The following is a 14,083-nucleotide window of genomic DNA, read 5'->3' on the forward strand; positions in this document are numbered from 1 at the left end:
AAAATAAAGTTATTATTATTATTATTATCATCATCATCATCATCCCTTTTGCTCCTCTTTTCCCTTTTCCAGAGACCTGCTTGGGAAGGAGCCTCAGGAGAAGCTGGACATCAAGCTCTGTCCAGACGGCAGCGGTCAGCTCTACGTCCCCGGCCTGACCGAGTTCCCGGTGCATTGCGTCGAAGACATCAACAAAGTAAGAATAAGAAGCTATAGTGTCCTCCCAGGTTCCCTTAAACACTGACTGAAAGCTTTATTTCAAAATATTCCCATCGTTGGACACAGATGCAATGCTGAGACAAACAGGCATTTGCGCTATGTAACATATTTTTGTTCCTGGTTTATAAACGTCATTTCCTAATTGGTTCTATCATAAAAACATGGGAAAAGTTTATTAAGCTGCAAAAACTCTTGTCTTTACGGGAGGGACATCCTGCAGCAGCACATTTTGCTCTAGGTTTGCAGCAACTATCAGATAGTCTCAATCAAGCCAACATAGTTTATGCCACAAAAAGAAAGTTTCTGGAGTAGAACAACTGCTTCCAAAGGAACAACTACACAACTAAACAGGAAATAACACTTTGAAACCAGTAACAGAACGTTTTTCGAATTTTGTTACATTGTATTGTTGTTATTACGTACTATTATTATGTTTATTTATACCATGATTTTTTCAAATTTTGCTACATAGTGTTATTTTCATCCTGACTAAAGATAGTTCTGTAATGCCCTATCTATCAGGCAGACATACAGTTTTTATTATTATTATTATGACACAGCAAACAGAATAGATATGCTGGATTTCGTATCACAAAATCACAAGTCAAACACTTCCCAAGTGTCTAGGACTGTGTGATGTATTTTTGGATGCGTGCAGATCCCAGTCGGGTGGCCTTTTGCAGTTGGCCGATCGTGATTTTGTCAATGTCTATTGTTTCCAAATGCCGGCTGAGATCTTTTGGCACGGCACCCAGTGTGCCCATCACCACCGGGACCACCTGTACTGGTTTCTGCCAGAGTCTTTGAAGTTCAATCTTGAGGTCCTGATAGCGGCTGAGTTTTTCCTGTTGTTTTTCGTCAATGCGACTGTCACCTGCGATGGCAACATCAATTATCCAAACCTTGTTCTTTTCCACAACTGTGATGTCTGGTGTGTTGTGTTCCAGAACTTTGTCAGTCTGGATTCGGAAGTCCCACAGTATCTTTGCGTGTTCATTTTCCACAAACTTTGCAGGTTTGTGATCCCACCAGTTCTTTGCTGCTGGCAGGTGGTACTTGAGGCATAAGTTCCAATGGATCATTTGGGCCACACAGTTGTGCCTCTGTTTGTAGTCTGTCTGTGCAATTTTCTTACAGCAGCTGAGGATATGATCAATGGTTTCGTCAGCTTCCTTGCACAGTCTGCATTATTATTATTATTGTTATTGTCATAAAACATGCTGATCTCTTGATCCACTTTGCAAGGAAATGCTTGCTTCCTTTTCCCACGGACGGACGGAACAGGGGCAACCAACCTTTATTACATGCCAGTAAAAACTTTGCAGACTTCCAGCTTTGCGATCTGCCATTTGTCAGTGCAAATTTCTTAACCAAAGGGATTTACGGTGACGACAGGGACTTTCCTTCCTGCTGCATTGAGAAACTGACAAGGCAAAAGAGTCGATATTGAAAGAAAGTGGTGCATGTTCTGCCTTTCTCTCCCAGGTCTTTGAGTTTGGGCACCTGAACCGGGCGACGGAGAGCACCCACCTGAACGAGCACAGCTCCCGGTCCCACGCCCTCCTCATCATCACTGTGCGTGGCGTGGACTACAGCACCGGCATACGCACCACAGGTAACGGCCTCGGTCAAATAGATGGAAGCCTAGAGCGGTGCATTTTGATATTGTATGCAGTAACAACAGATTTCTCTGCAGGGAAGCTGAACCTGGTGGACCTGGCGGGCTCTGAGCGAGTGGGGCGCTCGGGGGCAGAGGGCAGCCGGCTGCGGGAGGCACAGTACATCAACAAGTCCCTCTCGGCTCTGGGAGATGTCATCTCTGCCCTGCGCTCCCGCCAGGGACACGTCCCCTTCCGCAACTCCAAGCTCACCTACCTGCTGCAGGACTCCCTCTCCGGGGACAGCAAGACCCTCATGATGGTCCAGGTGAGTCCTTAGCATTATTATAATCAGTATTATTACTATTACTGCTGCACTGGCAAAGACACATGTCAGTGCCTCCAAGGTTGGCCCTGTATATTGGACATGCAGATGCTAAAAAGGGCACCAGGATCAGCTGTGGTCCCAGGACATCACTTATTACTACTACTACTTTTGCTACTACACTGAAACATGTCCGTGCCTCCCTTATGAGCTCTAGTTCCAGGACACCAATTATTATTACTACTACTACTATGACTATTACTATGACTAATACACTGGCCAAGACACTTGTTGGCGCCTCCAATGTTAGCCCTATTTATGGGTCTATTGGACCTGCAGATGCCAAAAATAGCACCAGTTTCTCTCTATCAGCTCTAGTTCCAGGACACCACTTATTAGTATTACTACTACTACTATTGCTACTACTATTACTCCTACACTTCCACATGTCAGTGCCTCCCCTATCAGCTCTAGTTCCAGCTCTAGTTATTATTACTACTACTATTACTGCTACACTGGTCAAGATACATTTTGGTGCCACCACAACAACAACAACTAATAATAATAATAATAATAATAATAATAATAATAATAATAATAATAAGTTTATTTGTATCCCGCCTCCATCTCCCCAGAAGGGGACTTGGGGCGGCATACAGCAAAATCAAAATACAAACAATGATAAAATATAAAACATCAGGACAAAAACAAAAACCAATAACAATATACACAATAAGTTAAAAAACACAACGCAGAATTAAAACATCAGGTTAAAAACAATGAGGTTGCAATAGTGGATAAGCAAAGTGTACGGTGCACATTATGGGTACTATTACTACTTGCTATTACTTCTACTATCTCTAGTTGCAGTATCAGCTCCAGTTCCAGGACACCTCTTGGGCTTCTGTTTCTTTTTTCATTCTTCTTGCCATTCCAGACCCCAAATAACCCCATGAACATGGCTAAAACACCAAGTAGCCTGTGTTGTGTTGTTGGCGATAGGGGACTCGCAGATCAGCCAGAATCCATAGCTAGATCTGATGCAGAGACATGGTATAGCTCCATGTACATTCCGTCTGCTGCATGGTGCCCTCCTGATCATGGCTTAAACTCACTGCAGTCTTTTATTATTACCATCTGTCCCAGAAAGACCCGCTCAGCAGGGACCAAAGTGACCCCGAATTCGCCATTAATCCTCCTGCTTCTCTGCCTCCGTTTCCTCAGGTTTCTCCAGTCGAGAAGAACACGAGTGAGACGCTCTGCTCGCTGAAGTTTGCAGAGAGGGTTCGCTCAGTGGAGCTGGGCCCCGGGTCCCGGAGGACAGAGCTGGGCTCCTGGACCAGCCAGGAACACTTGGAGGTAACCTGCTCTCATCATCAAGGTGGCCCCAAAAAGGGCCTTTAGGAAACACAAGGGAGCAGAGAGAAGCACCAAGAAACCTCCAGTGCACAGGAGCCCCTCGTAAGATGCTGCGTTTAAGACCATTCTCATTTAGGATGATGCTCGTTGCAAGTGAGATGCCATAGAGCAGGCTCCAAGGTTGAGGAAATGACATTTTAAAGCTTCCAAACATTGCTGCATGATAACTCCCATCAGCTTTAGTCATGATGTGTAATGATGAATAAGGGAGTTGTAGTCCAGCATCTGGAGGAGGGCAACATAGAACGACACGGCAGGCTCGATTCAACCTTGATTTTGTCATATGTGCCATAAAGGGGTGACGTGAAAGCTGTTTCCTCTCCTTAGCCATATATCTTATTCTTTGTTCCTGAATGCAAGGGATTGGAAAGCTAAAATTTCAAAAGGGGAGACATGGCGGCTTGTTCCCAGCCTCTATTCCTGTTAGGGATTCCTCATCTTCAGAAGAGGAAACGGAGCAGGAAAGTGTTCAAGAATTAGAGGGGGAGTTGGAATCAGAGGAGGAGATTTTACAAGTCCCCACATTTCAGGAAAGGCGAAAGGAAACAGAGCAGAAAAATACGAAACATTGGGGTTTAGAGCAGAGGTAAAAACAAGCACCCAGCCTCCCTTTCCCTTTTAAAGAGTCAGGCGCATAAAATAAACATCAAGAGACACCAAAATCAAAATAGTAAAAGAGTTTACTCACAAAGCTTGCATGAGGTAAATTCATACAGGTAAAATCATCTTAGTTCCAAATATAGTTCAGGATACAGTAATACCGTTCAGCTAGAATAGCTGCCAGAAATGCTAAAGTAATTGGGGGAACTTGTGGGCTATAAATCAGAAGCAGGAGTAGTCAGTTTTGCTGGTAACAAACAACTCTGGTGCTTAAGCCTTCGCTCCCCTTGTGCCTGCTTCGAGTCTGCGTTTGGAAAACTGCTCCTAAGGATTTATTGTTGTTTCTTTGTCTGACGTAAGACTACTGCATTATTTGGGAATTTATCAGAGACTTAAGAACTGTGTCTGCATTAAAATTTCTTTGTTTTCTTTTTCATTATACAACTGCGTGTACTGTTCTTTATGTTTTGCGGAAGCAAAGCAGTTTTCATTTACTTACAAGGTTGTTTTAAGACTGTTCTTGAGAGGCAAATCAGGACAATTCCCCCATTTTAAACCCTCTTCAGAGATGCAAAGGGGCTCCTTTGGCCTCTTGGGTTCTCCCATCAGCTCTTGCTTTGGTCTTATTCTCTCCGTCTTCCTTCCAATTCCGCAGGCAGATTCCTCGTCCCCCACCGCGCAGCCCTGCATCCGCTCCCAGTCTTCCCCGCGGACGGGCCGGTCGAGTTCCCTCCGCGCACGGCTCCACACGTCAGGTAAGGCTCTTCCAGGGGATTGCGTGTGGCCCTGTTGCAATAACATTGTCGCCTCCTGCTCTGTTGTTGGGGCCCGCTGCCATTTCCTTTTATTAATTTCTCTCAGTTCTTGTAGTCTCCCCCATTCTTAACTAGGAGTCGTTTGTAAGTTGGATGTTTGTAACTTGAGGGCTGCATGTATGTGTTTGTGTATATATATATATATACGTGTATATATATATACACACACACACACACACATATATATATACAGTAGAGTCTTGCTTAGCCAACCTTTGCTCATCCAACATTCTGTATTATCCAACACAGCCTGCCTTTTAGTAGTCAATGTTTTTGTAGTCAATGTTTTCAATACATTGCAATGTTTTGGTACTAAATTTGTAAATACAGTAATTGCTACATAATGTTACTGTTTATTGAACTGCTTTTTCCGTCAATTTGTAAAACACGATGTTTTGTTGCTTAATTTGTAAAATTATAATGTAATTTGATGTTTAATAGGCTTTTCCTTAATCCCTCTTTATTATCTAACATTTTTGCTTATTTTATTTATTTATTTATTTATATTTATATATAAATATAACATTTATATCCCGCCCTTATCCAACGTTCTGCCAGCCTGTTTATGTTGGATAAGTGAGACTCTACTATATATAGTATCATAGACTTGGAAAAGGACCCCCAAAGGCCATCCAGTTGTCCCTATTCTTAACTAGCAGTTGTTTATAAGTCAGAGGTTTGTAACTCGGGGACTGCCTGTATATATATAAAACAATAATATAATAATACTAATAATATAATAATAGATAAGTTTCTTCTCCCATCCTGTTGTCTCAGCCCCATTGTTCTTAATGAGGAGTTGTTTCTAAGACGAATGTTTGTAACTCAGTGTCTGCCAATGTATATATAGATGTAAATATATTGATATATATGAGATAGAGATATTATCATAGATTTGGAAAGGACTCCCAAGGCCTTCCAGTCCAGCCCTGTTCTTGCTGAAGGTCAGATGTTTGTAACTTGGGGATGGCCTGTGTGTATATATTTATTTATGGATAGATAGATATGAGATAGGTATCATATCGTAGCTCTGGAAGGGACCTCCAAAGGCCATCCAGACCAGCAGTCATTTGTAAGTTGGATGTTTGTAACTTGGGGACTGTACTTAAGTTTATAGATATAGAGATGAGATAGATATAGTATTATAGATTTGGAAGATACCCATCTCCAAAGGCCATCCAGTCCAGCTCCGTTCTTAAATTGGAGTTGTTTGTAAGCCAGATGTTTGTAACTCGGGAACTGTACATATGTTTATAGATATAGATATGAGATAGATATAGTATCATAGATTTGGAAGGGACCCCCAAAGGCCATCCAGTCCCGCCCCATACTTAACTAGGAGTTGTTCGTAAGCTGAATGTTTGTAACTGGGACTGCATGTATGTTTATAATATAGATATGAGATAAATAGAGTATCATAGATTTGGAAGAGACCCGAGATACGGAAGGTACCCGCAAAGGCCATCCAGTCCAGCCCCGTTCTTAACTAGGAGTCATTTCTCAGTCAGATGTTTGGAACTCAGGGACAGCCTGTATTGTGCCCCTGGGCCTGATACTTTACTTTATTCATCCCCGCCATGCTTGGGGGGCTTCTTTCATAATAAAAACGGGCGAGATGTGGAACCGACCTGAGCCCTGCCCTTTGGTTTCAGCCTGGAGTTAAGAGGTGCCCCAGGCCAGCTTCCAGGTGAGTTGAAGGGCAGCTGCATGGCTTTGGCGGGGGCATCGCGGCACTTTCTCTGCACAAAGGCACTGCAAACTGGGTTTCCCACTTTATTTTTCAAAGCACTTTTGGGTGGCAAAGTCGGGCAGAGCATCCAGTTCTCGTTGTCAATTTGTTTCTGGTGGCTACTGAATGGTAACTTGCCTCTTTGCATGTTGATGATTTCAGAAGTCTTCAGTAAGCAAAACAATAAACCCACAATGAATGCCTCTGCATGTAAAAGGCTTGGAGCACAAGGGCGGGATTGCGGAGGATGCTTTGCGTTCACCATACAATGCTATTATTATTATTATTTTATTATGACACAGCAAACAAGATAGATATGCTGGATTTCGTATCACAGAATCACAAGTCGAACACTTCCCAAGGACTAGGACTGTGTGATGTATTTTCGGATGATGCGCGCAGATCCCAGCAGGGTGGCCTTTTGCAGTTGGCAGATCGTAATTTTGTTGCTCCTGACACGAAAAAAAAATTATTATTATTATTATTATTATTATTGACACAACGATGTTGTATGACACAGCAAACAAGATAGTTATGCTGGATTTTGTTTCACACAATCACAAGTTGAACACTTCCCAAGTGTCTAGGACTGTGTGATGTATTTTCGGATGATGCGTGCAGATCCCAGCAGGGTGGCCTTATGCAGTTGGCAGATCGTAATTTTGTCAATGTCCATTGTTTCCAAATGCCGGCTGAGATCTTTTGGCACGGCACCCAGTGTGCCCATCACCACCGGGACCACCTGCACCGGTTTCTGCCAGAGACTTTGAAGTTCAATCTTGAGGTCCTGAGAGCAGCTGACTGTCACCTGGGATGGCAGCATCAATGATCCAAACCTTTTTCTTTTCCACAACTGTGATGTCTGGTGTGTTGTGTTCCAGAACTTTGTCAGTCTGGATTCGGAAGTCCCACAGTATCTTTGCGTGCTCATTTCCCAATACTTTTGCAGGTTTGTGATCCCACCAGTTCTTTGCTGCTGGGAGGTGGGACTTGAGGCATAAGTTCCAATGGATCATTTGGGCCACATAGTTGTGCCTCTGTTTGTAGTCTGTCTGTGCGATTTTCTTACAGCAGCTGAGGATATGATCAATGGTTTTGTCGGTTTCCTTGCACAGTCTGCATTTTGGGTCATCAGCTGATTTTTCGATCTTGGCCTTAATTGCATTTGTTCTGCTGGCTTGCTCCTGGGCTTATTATTATTATTATTATGTTAGAGTTGTGGCTCAGTTCTGTGCAGAAAGTGTTTGGGAGCAAAGCCGCCCTGCATGCGTCGCAGTGGCTGTAATGGGACACTTGACCCGTCGTCCATCGAAAACCCCTCTCTTCTCCCGTCTCGTTTTCTCAGGGAAACTGAGGCCGATCCCGGTGTGACACCCGGATGATCCCGACACACAGCGGAAGAAACTGAGGAAGAAGAAGACGAAGCATCAGCGCATGCATACAGAAGCATCCTCCTCCTCCTCCTTTGCGGGCAAGGGACAGGGCTGGCCCCAGGAGCACATGGGACACCCGCGCATATTCCGCATGGGACAATGTTTTAATCTGTTACTTTTAATGTCAGGCGGGGAGGGGGTTCTGCAAACACTTCCCCCCCCTTTGCGCCCTTTCCTTGTCGTTTCATCGGCGAATAAAAGCTCTTTACACCGAGGGAACGGTTCGACGATGAGCCGCCGTGCCTGCTTTTTTCTTCTTAAGAAACAGAAAGAGATTTCCGGGCTGTGTGGGCATGTTCCTGCAGTTCCAGCAGCATTCTCCTCTGACATTTTGCCTGCATCTGTGACAAAAGCATCTTCAGAAGTTCTGTTGGCAGTGAAGCAAGTGTAGTATTTACGCATGGAATAATGTCCAGGGTGGGAGAAGGATCTGTGAATGTCATAATTAGCAAGCTTGATTATTTATTTATTATTTTATTTATTAGCAACATTTATATCCCGCCCTTCTCACCCTGAAGGGGACTCGGGGTGGTGCACAAGTCAATATGTATATAAATATACTATATTATACATATAGCACAATATAAGCATTATATATTACTATATTGAACTATAACACTATATTGTAATATTATTAGTAATATTACATGTAATATAAATATACCATTATAATAGTGTATAATTATTATTATATTGTATTACATTATAATATTATTAATATTATATGCATATACAATATATTATATTATTAGTATAGCATAATATGATTATTATATTTTATTATATTGTTATATTGACACAGGAGACATGGTGGAATGATGTCTTCCTGCCCCCTCTTCATTCTGTCTCCTAGATTAGCATTGAATAGCCTTGCAGTTGCAAAGCCTGACTGTTGTTGCCTGGGGACATCCTTTGTCTGGGACTCTTGACTCCACAGAGAAGCCATTGAGATCCACAAGAAGCAGGTGGACAATTGCAACAGAAAGGAGGAAACAATAGAAATCAACAAAATTTGGCTCCCAGTATTTAAAAAAATTCAGAATCAAGACAGTAAATAAAGAGCAACACTCAGCAACAGGGGAATTCCAGACAACAAACAATCAAGGGCTAGTTAACACCTTCCAAATAGAGGATGCCCCCAGGCAGCAACGGCCAGGCTCCTCAATACTAATCAAGCTTGCCAATTGTTTTAATCTCCAACGTTCACATTTACAAGGGCTGGGCTTTATATATTTATTTCAACTAATGGTTTTTCCCTATTGATCTGCACAGGGAAAAAGTGTAATTTGCCACTGGATTATATGGATCTGCACTGCCATATACAACCCAGTTCAAAACAGATAATCTGGGTTTCAAATGGCAATGTTGAGGGGGCCCCATATAATCCAGTTCAAAGCCGATAATGTGGATTACCTGACTCAATAATCTGGATTATATGGCAGTGTAGAAGGGGCCTCAAAATGGATCTACAATGCCATATAATCCAGTTCAAAGCAAATATTATGCACATTTAATCTGCTTTGAACTGGATTATATGAGTCTACACTGCCATATAATCCAGTTCAAAGTGGATAATTGGATTTTATATGGCAGTGTAGAAGGGGCTGTAGTTCAATGCAGATAACGTGGATTATCTGCTTTAATGATCTGGAAAAGCCTATTAAACATCAAATTAGGTTATGATTTTACAAATGAAGCACCAAAACATCATGTTAGACAACAAATTTGGCAGAAAAAGTAGTTCAATACGCAGTAATGCTATGTAGCAATTACTGTATTTATGAATTTAGCACCAAAATATCACGATATATTGAAAACATTGACTACAAAAATGCGTTGGATAATCCAGAATGTTGGATAAGCGAGACTCTACTGTATATAGATATTGAACATCTTATAGGGAGTTGGTTTAACCTCTGATTTGCTAGGTAACTGAATTACTGTGTAACAAAAGGATGCATTTCTAAAAAGTGTTTCACCAGCATGAAAAGTCTGCAAAACTCTTATCTTGGCAAGTCTCTTTGAAGTCAAACACCACTGTTTTCTCCAATGAATTCTATGTCTATGTTGAACTGAATTCTCAGAGAAGCTCTTTCCACACACCATGTGTTTATAGAGACTGGGAGAACCCCAGTCTAAGTCCCTTGATGTGAATGTATATTTGAACAATGGGTGAAGCTCTGACGTCACTCCAGACATTTATAGGATTTCTCCCCAGTGTGAGTCCTTTGATGTGAACGTAGACCTGAACACTGAGTGAAGCTCTTTCCACACTCCAGGCACGTATAGGGTTTCTCCCCAGTGTGAATCCTTTGATGTGAACGTAGACTTCCACTCTCAGTGAAGCTCTTTCCACACGCCAGGCATGTATAGGGTTTCTCCCCCGTGTGAATCCTTTGATGTTTCTGTAGATCTGAACTCTGAGTGAAGCTCTTTCCACACTCCAGGCACGGATAGGGATTCTTCCCAGTGTGAGTGCTTTGATGTGAACGTAGACTTCTACTCTCACTGAAAGTCTGTCCACACTCCAGGCATCTATAGGGTTTCTCCCCGGTGTGAGTCCTTTGGTGTGAATGTAGATTTGAACTCTGAGCAAAGCTCTTTCCACACTGCAGGCATTTATAGGGTTTCTCCCCCGTGTGAATCCTTTTATGTGAACGTAGACTTCCACTCTCAGCAAAGCTTGTTCCACACTCTAGGCATGTATAGGGCTTCTCCCCAGTATGAGTCCTTTGATGTGCGCGTAGACCTGAACTATGAATGAAGCTCTTTCCACACTCCGGGCATGTATGTTTCTCCCCAGTGTGAGTCCTTTGATGTCTTTGTAGATTTCCATTCTCTGTGAAGCTCTGTCCGCACTCCAAGCATGTGTAGGGTTTCTCCCCAGAGTGAGTCCTTTGATGTGAATGTAAATTTGAACTCTGAGTGAAGCTCTTTCCACACTCCAGGCATGTATAAGGTTTCTCCCCATTGTGAGTCCTTTGATGTCTGTGTAGATTTCCATTCTCAGCGAAGCTCTGTCCACACACCAAGCACGTATATGGTTTCTCGCCAGTGTGAATCCTTTGATGTTTATGTAGATCGGTATTCTGAATGAAGCTCTTTCCACACTGCAAGCATGTAAAGGGTTTCTCCCCAGCGTGAGTCCTTTCATGTGAACGTAGACTTCTACTCTCAATGAAGCTCTGTCCACATTCCAGGCATCTATAGGGTTTCTCCCCAGTGTGAGTCCTCTGATGTGAACGTAGGCTTCCACTCTGAGAGAAGCTCTGTCCACACACCAGGCATGGATAGGGTTTCTCCCCAGTGTGAGTCCTTTGATGTGAACGAAGGCCTGAACTATGAATGAAGCTCTTTCCACACTCTAGGCATGTATAAGGTTTCTCCCGAGTGTGAGTCCTTTGATGTGAGCGTAGGCTTCCACTCTGAGAGAAGCTGTGCCCACACTCCAGGCATGTATAGGGTTTCTCCCCAGTGTGAGTCATTTGATGTCGCTGCAGATGATCCCTCTGAGTGAAACTCTTTCCACACTCCAGGCATATACATGCTTCCTCCTTCATGTCAACAGTGATATGGGTGTTTAATTGCAATACAGATACTTCCGTCTTCTTTTGTCCTTTCGCTCTATATGTGAGGTCAAGCATTCAGCAACACCATCATATTGAGAGGATTTCTTCTTCCCATATTATTGATTTCCTTACTACATTCAAGAGGTGGCTCCATAGAATCCTCATTTCCCTGGACAAGAAGGAAGCAAAAGAACAAGGATGAAGGGAAGAAACTTTATTTACCTCCATGATTTCTCCCCTTTCCCTTCATGAGTCATGTTGAAAATGGGAATACCAAGAGTCTCAGTTGCACACATAGATATCAGCAAAGGCAATCAGTGTTTAAAAAGAAGGGCATGAATCCAGAAAGATAGAAGAAAAAAGGGAGGGAGGGAGAAAATAATGTCAGAAGGAAGAAAGGGGAACTCCTTCCAATATCAGAGCATCACAGTGATTTCATTGGATCAAACAGAAATGTGGCCAAAGAAATGGAAGGAAGGCAGAAAGGAACTGTTCTTTCTGTTACTGAAGGGCATCATTCACTGGATAATGGCCTTCTTTGAATTATAAGGATGTGCTAAACGCTGCTGCCAGAATCACTGGGTTACTGTGAGTTTTTTGGGCTGTATGGCCATATTCCAGTAGCATTCTCGCCTGACATTTGCCTGCATCTGTGGCTGGCATCTTCAGAGATTCTGTTGGACAATGAACCAAGTTTAGTGTGGAATAATGTCCAGGGTGGGAGAAGAAACCTTTATCTGCTTGAATCAAGTATGAATGGTCCAGCATTTTTGCATTTTCAAATAATAGTCTGTGTCCACTACTCAGAAACAGAACTACAGAGAGCAAGCAATAAAGTGCCAGTTAACACCTCCCAAACAGAGGGTACCTCCAGGCAACAGAGGGCAGGCTACCCTCACTGATTGACTATGCAAACTTCATGGTGACTCCAATATTAATTCAAGTTTGCTAACTGCAATATTAATACTTGCTTCAAATCAGACAAAGCGTCTTCCTCCCACCCTGGACATTATTCAGCAGATATGTACACTGTACTTGCCTCGCCTCCAACAGAACCTCTGAAGATGCCACTAGCCACAGATACAGGCGAAACATCAGGATAGAATGCTGCTGGAACATGGCCAGACAGCCCAAAAATACACTCTTGTCTGCCTGAGGAAAGCGTAAATGTACTATATATATATATATATATATATATATATATATATATATAGTATATACATGTAATATTGATACTAATACCATAATGTAATGCAATATAATACTAATAATAATACAATATAATAATATTTATTATATATTATATATTAAATGTAATATTACTAATAATATTTCAGTATAGTGGTATAGTGCAATATCTATATATATAAAAGAGTGATGGCATCACGGCAGCGGACAAAACAACAAAAGTAAACACCCCACAACCTCGAAAATTGACAGCACAACCCCTCATCCATGCCTCTAGGTTGATACAACAAAAAGAAAAGAAAAAAAGTCCTAATTAGAGGGAGAGGAATAATTGTTTTTATCCAATTGCTGCCAGTTAGAAGGCTAAGCTCCGCTCACTTGGTCTCCTAGCAACCCACTCAGCCCAGGACCCTTTACCTTAACTACCACCAATTCCTCAATATTTTATTTCCCATACCACCATACTTCGCCACAGCAACGCGTGGCCGGTCACAGCTAGTAGTAATATATAATGCTACTATTATGCTATGCTAATGAAATAATATATTGTATGTAAATATAACTTGTAATCCACTCTGAGTCCCCTTCAGGCGGGGTATAAATGTAGTAAATAAATACATAAATATTGCAATTAATCACCTTGATTAGCATTGAATAGCCTTGCAGCTTCAAAGAACAACACTCTGAAAACAGGGGAATTCTAGTCAGGAAACAATCAGGGCCAGTTAACACCTCCCAAAAAAGAATTACCCCAGGCAGGAAGCAGCCAGGCTTTGAAACTGCAAGACCATTCAATGCCAATCAAGATGGTCAGCTGCAACATACACTTGCCTCCAACAGTCAAGAGTTCTTTCTCCCACCCTGGACATCATTCCACAGATATATCAACCCCACTTGCCTCGTTTCCAACAGACCTCACAAGCTCTGAGGATGCCTGCCAAAGATGTGGGCGAAATGTCAGGAGAGGATGCTTCTGGAATATGGCCAGACAACCCAGCGATTCCAGCCATGAAAGCCTTCGACCACACATAATTAGAGTGTCTCCCATATAAATATATTTAATAATAATAATAATATATTTGCATTCTTTATTTATAAAAAGGAGGGAAAGAAGAGATACTTTACCTCAGTTGCTCCTGTCTCTTCTTACCGGAAATGGTGGCTGCTCCGGAAGAGGCGGAGCTTGCA

The 14,083-nt window shown here is 42.4% G+C and overlaps 2 protein-coding genes across 11 annotated transcripts in view; one reads left to right on the forward strand and one right to left on the reverse strand.

Annotated features, from left to right (window-relative positions):
- The window catches only part of kifc3 (kinesin family member C3), a 61,748-nt gene extending 53,395 nt beyond the window's left edge, over window positions 1–8,353 (forward strand). For 9 of the 10 annotated variants that reach the window (XM_062961968.1, XM_062961976.1, XM_062961967.1 and 6 more), the window contains 6 exons: window positions 73–196; window positions 1,705–1,834; window positions 1,916–2,145; window positions 3,367–3,501; window positions 4,817–4,916; window positions 8,051–8,353. In XM_062961968.1, coding sequence (XP_062818038.1) covers window positions 73–196; window positions 1,705–1,834; window positions 1,916–2,145; window positions 3,367–3,501; window positions 4,817–4,916; window positions 8,051–8,076 — 745 coding nt within the window. In that variant the 3' untranslated portion in view covers window positions 8,077–8,353. Of the gene's footprint in view, window positions 1–72; window positions 197–1,704; window positions 1,835–1,915; window positions 2,146–3,366; window positions 3,502–4,816; window positions 4,917–6,628; window positions 6,664–8,050 lie in introns of all 10 variants that reach the window. The other variant, XM_062961971.1, reaches the window with a different exon arrangement.
- On the reverse strand, window positions 4,224–14,075 carry LOC134293681 (zinc finger protein 135-like). Its single transcript, XM_062961979.1, has 2 exons — window positions 14,021–14,075; window positions 4,224–11,876 (listed from the first exon to the last, which is right to left on the reverse strand). The coding sequence occupies exon 2, from the start codon at window positions 11,780–11,782 to the stop codon at window positions 10,325–10,327; it is 1,458 nt and encodes a 485-aa protein (XP_062818049.1). The 5' UTR covers window positions 11,783–11,876; window positions 14,021–14,075; the 3' UTR covers window positions 4,224–10,324.
- Window positions 14,076–14,083: the final 8 nt, after the last annotated feature.

This window comes from Anolis carolinensis, unplaced genomic scaffold, assembly GCF_035594765.1.
Source record: "Anolis carolinensis isolate JA03-04 unplaced genomic scaffold, rAnoCar3.1.pri scaffold_9, whole genome shotgun sequence".
Classification (NCBI taxonomy): Eukaryota; Metazoa; Chordata; class Lepidosauria; order Squamata; family Dactyloidae; genus Anolis; species Anolis carolinensis.

Excerpts from the sequence above, each read along its gene's own strand:
- LOC134293681 (XM_062961979.1), bottom strand. The coding sequence starts at position 11,782 with ATGCTTGACCTCACATATAGAGCGAAAGGACAAAAGAAGACGGAAGTA.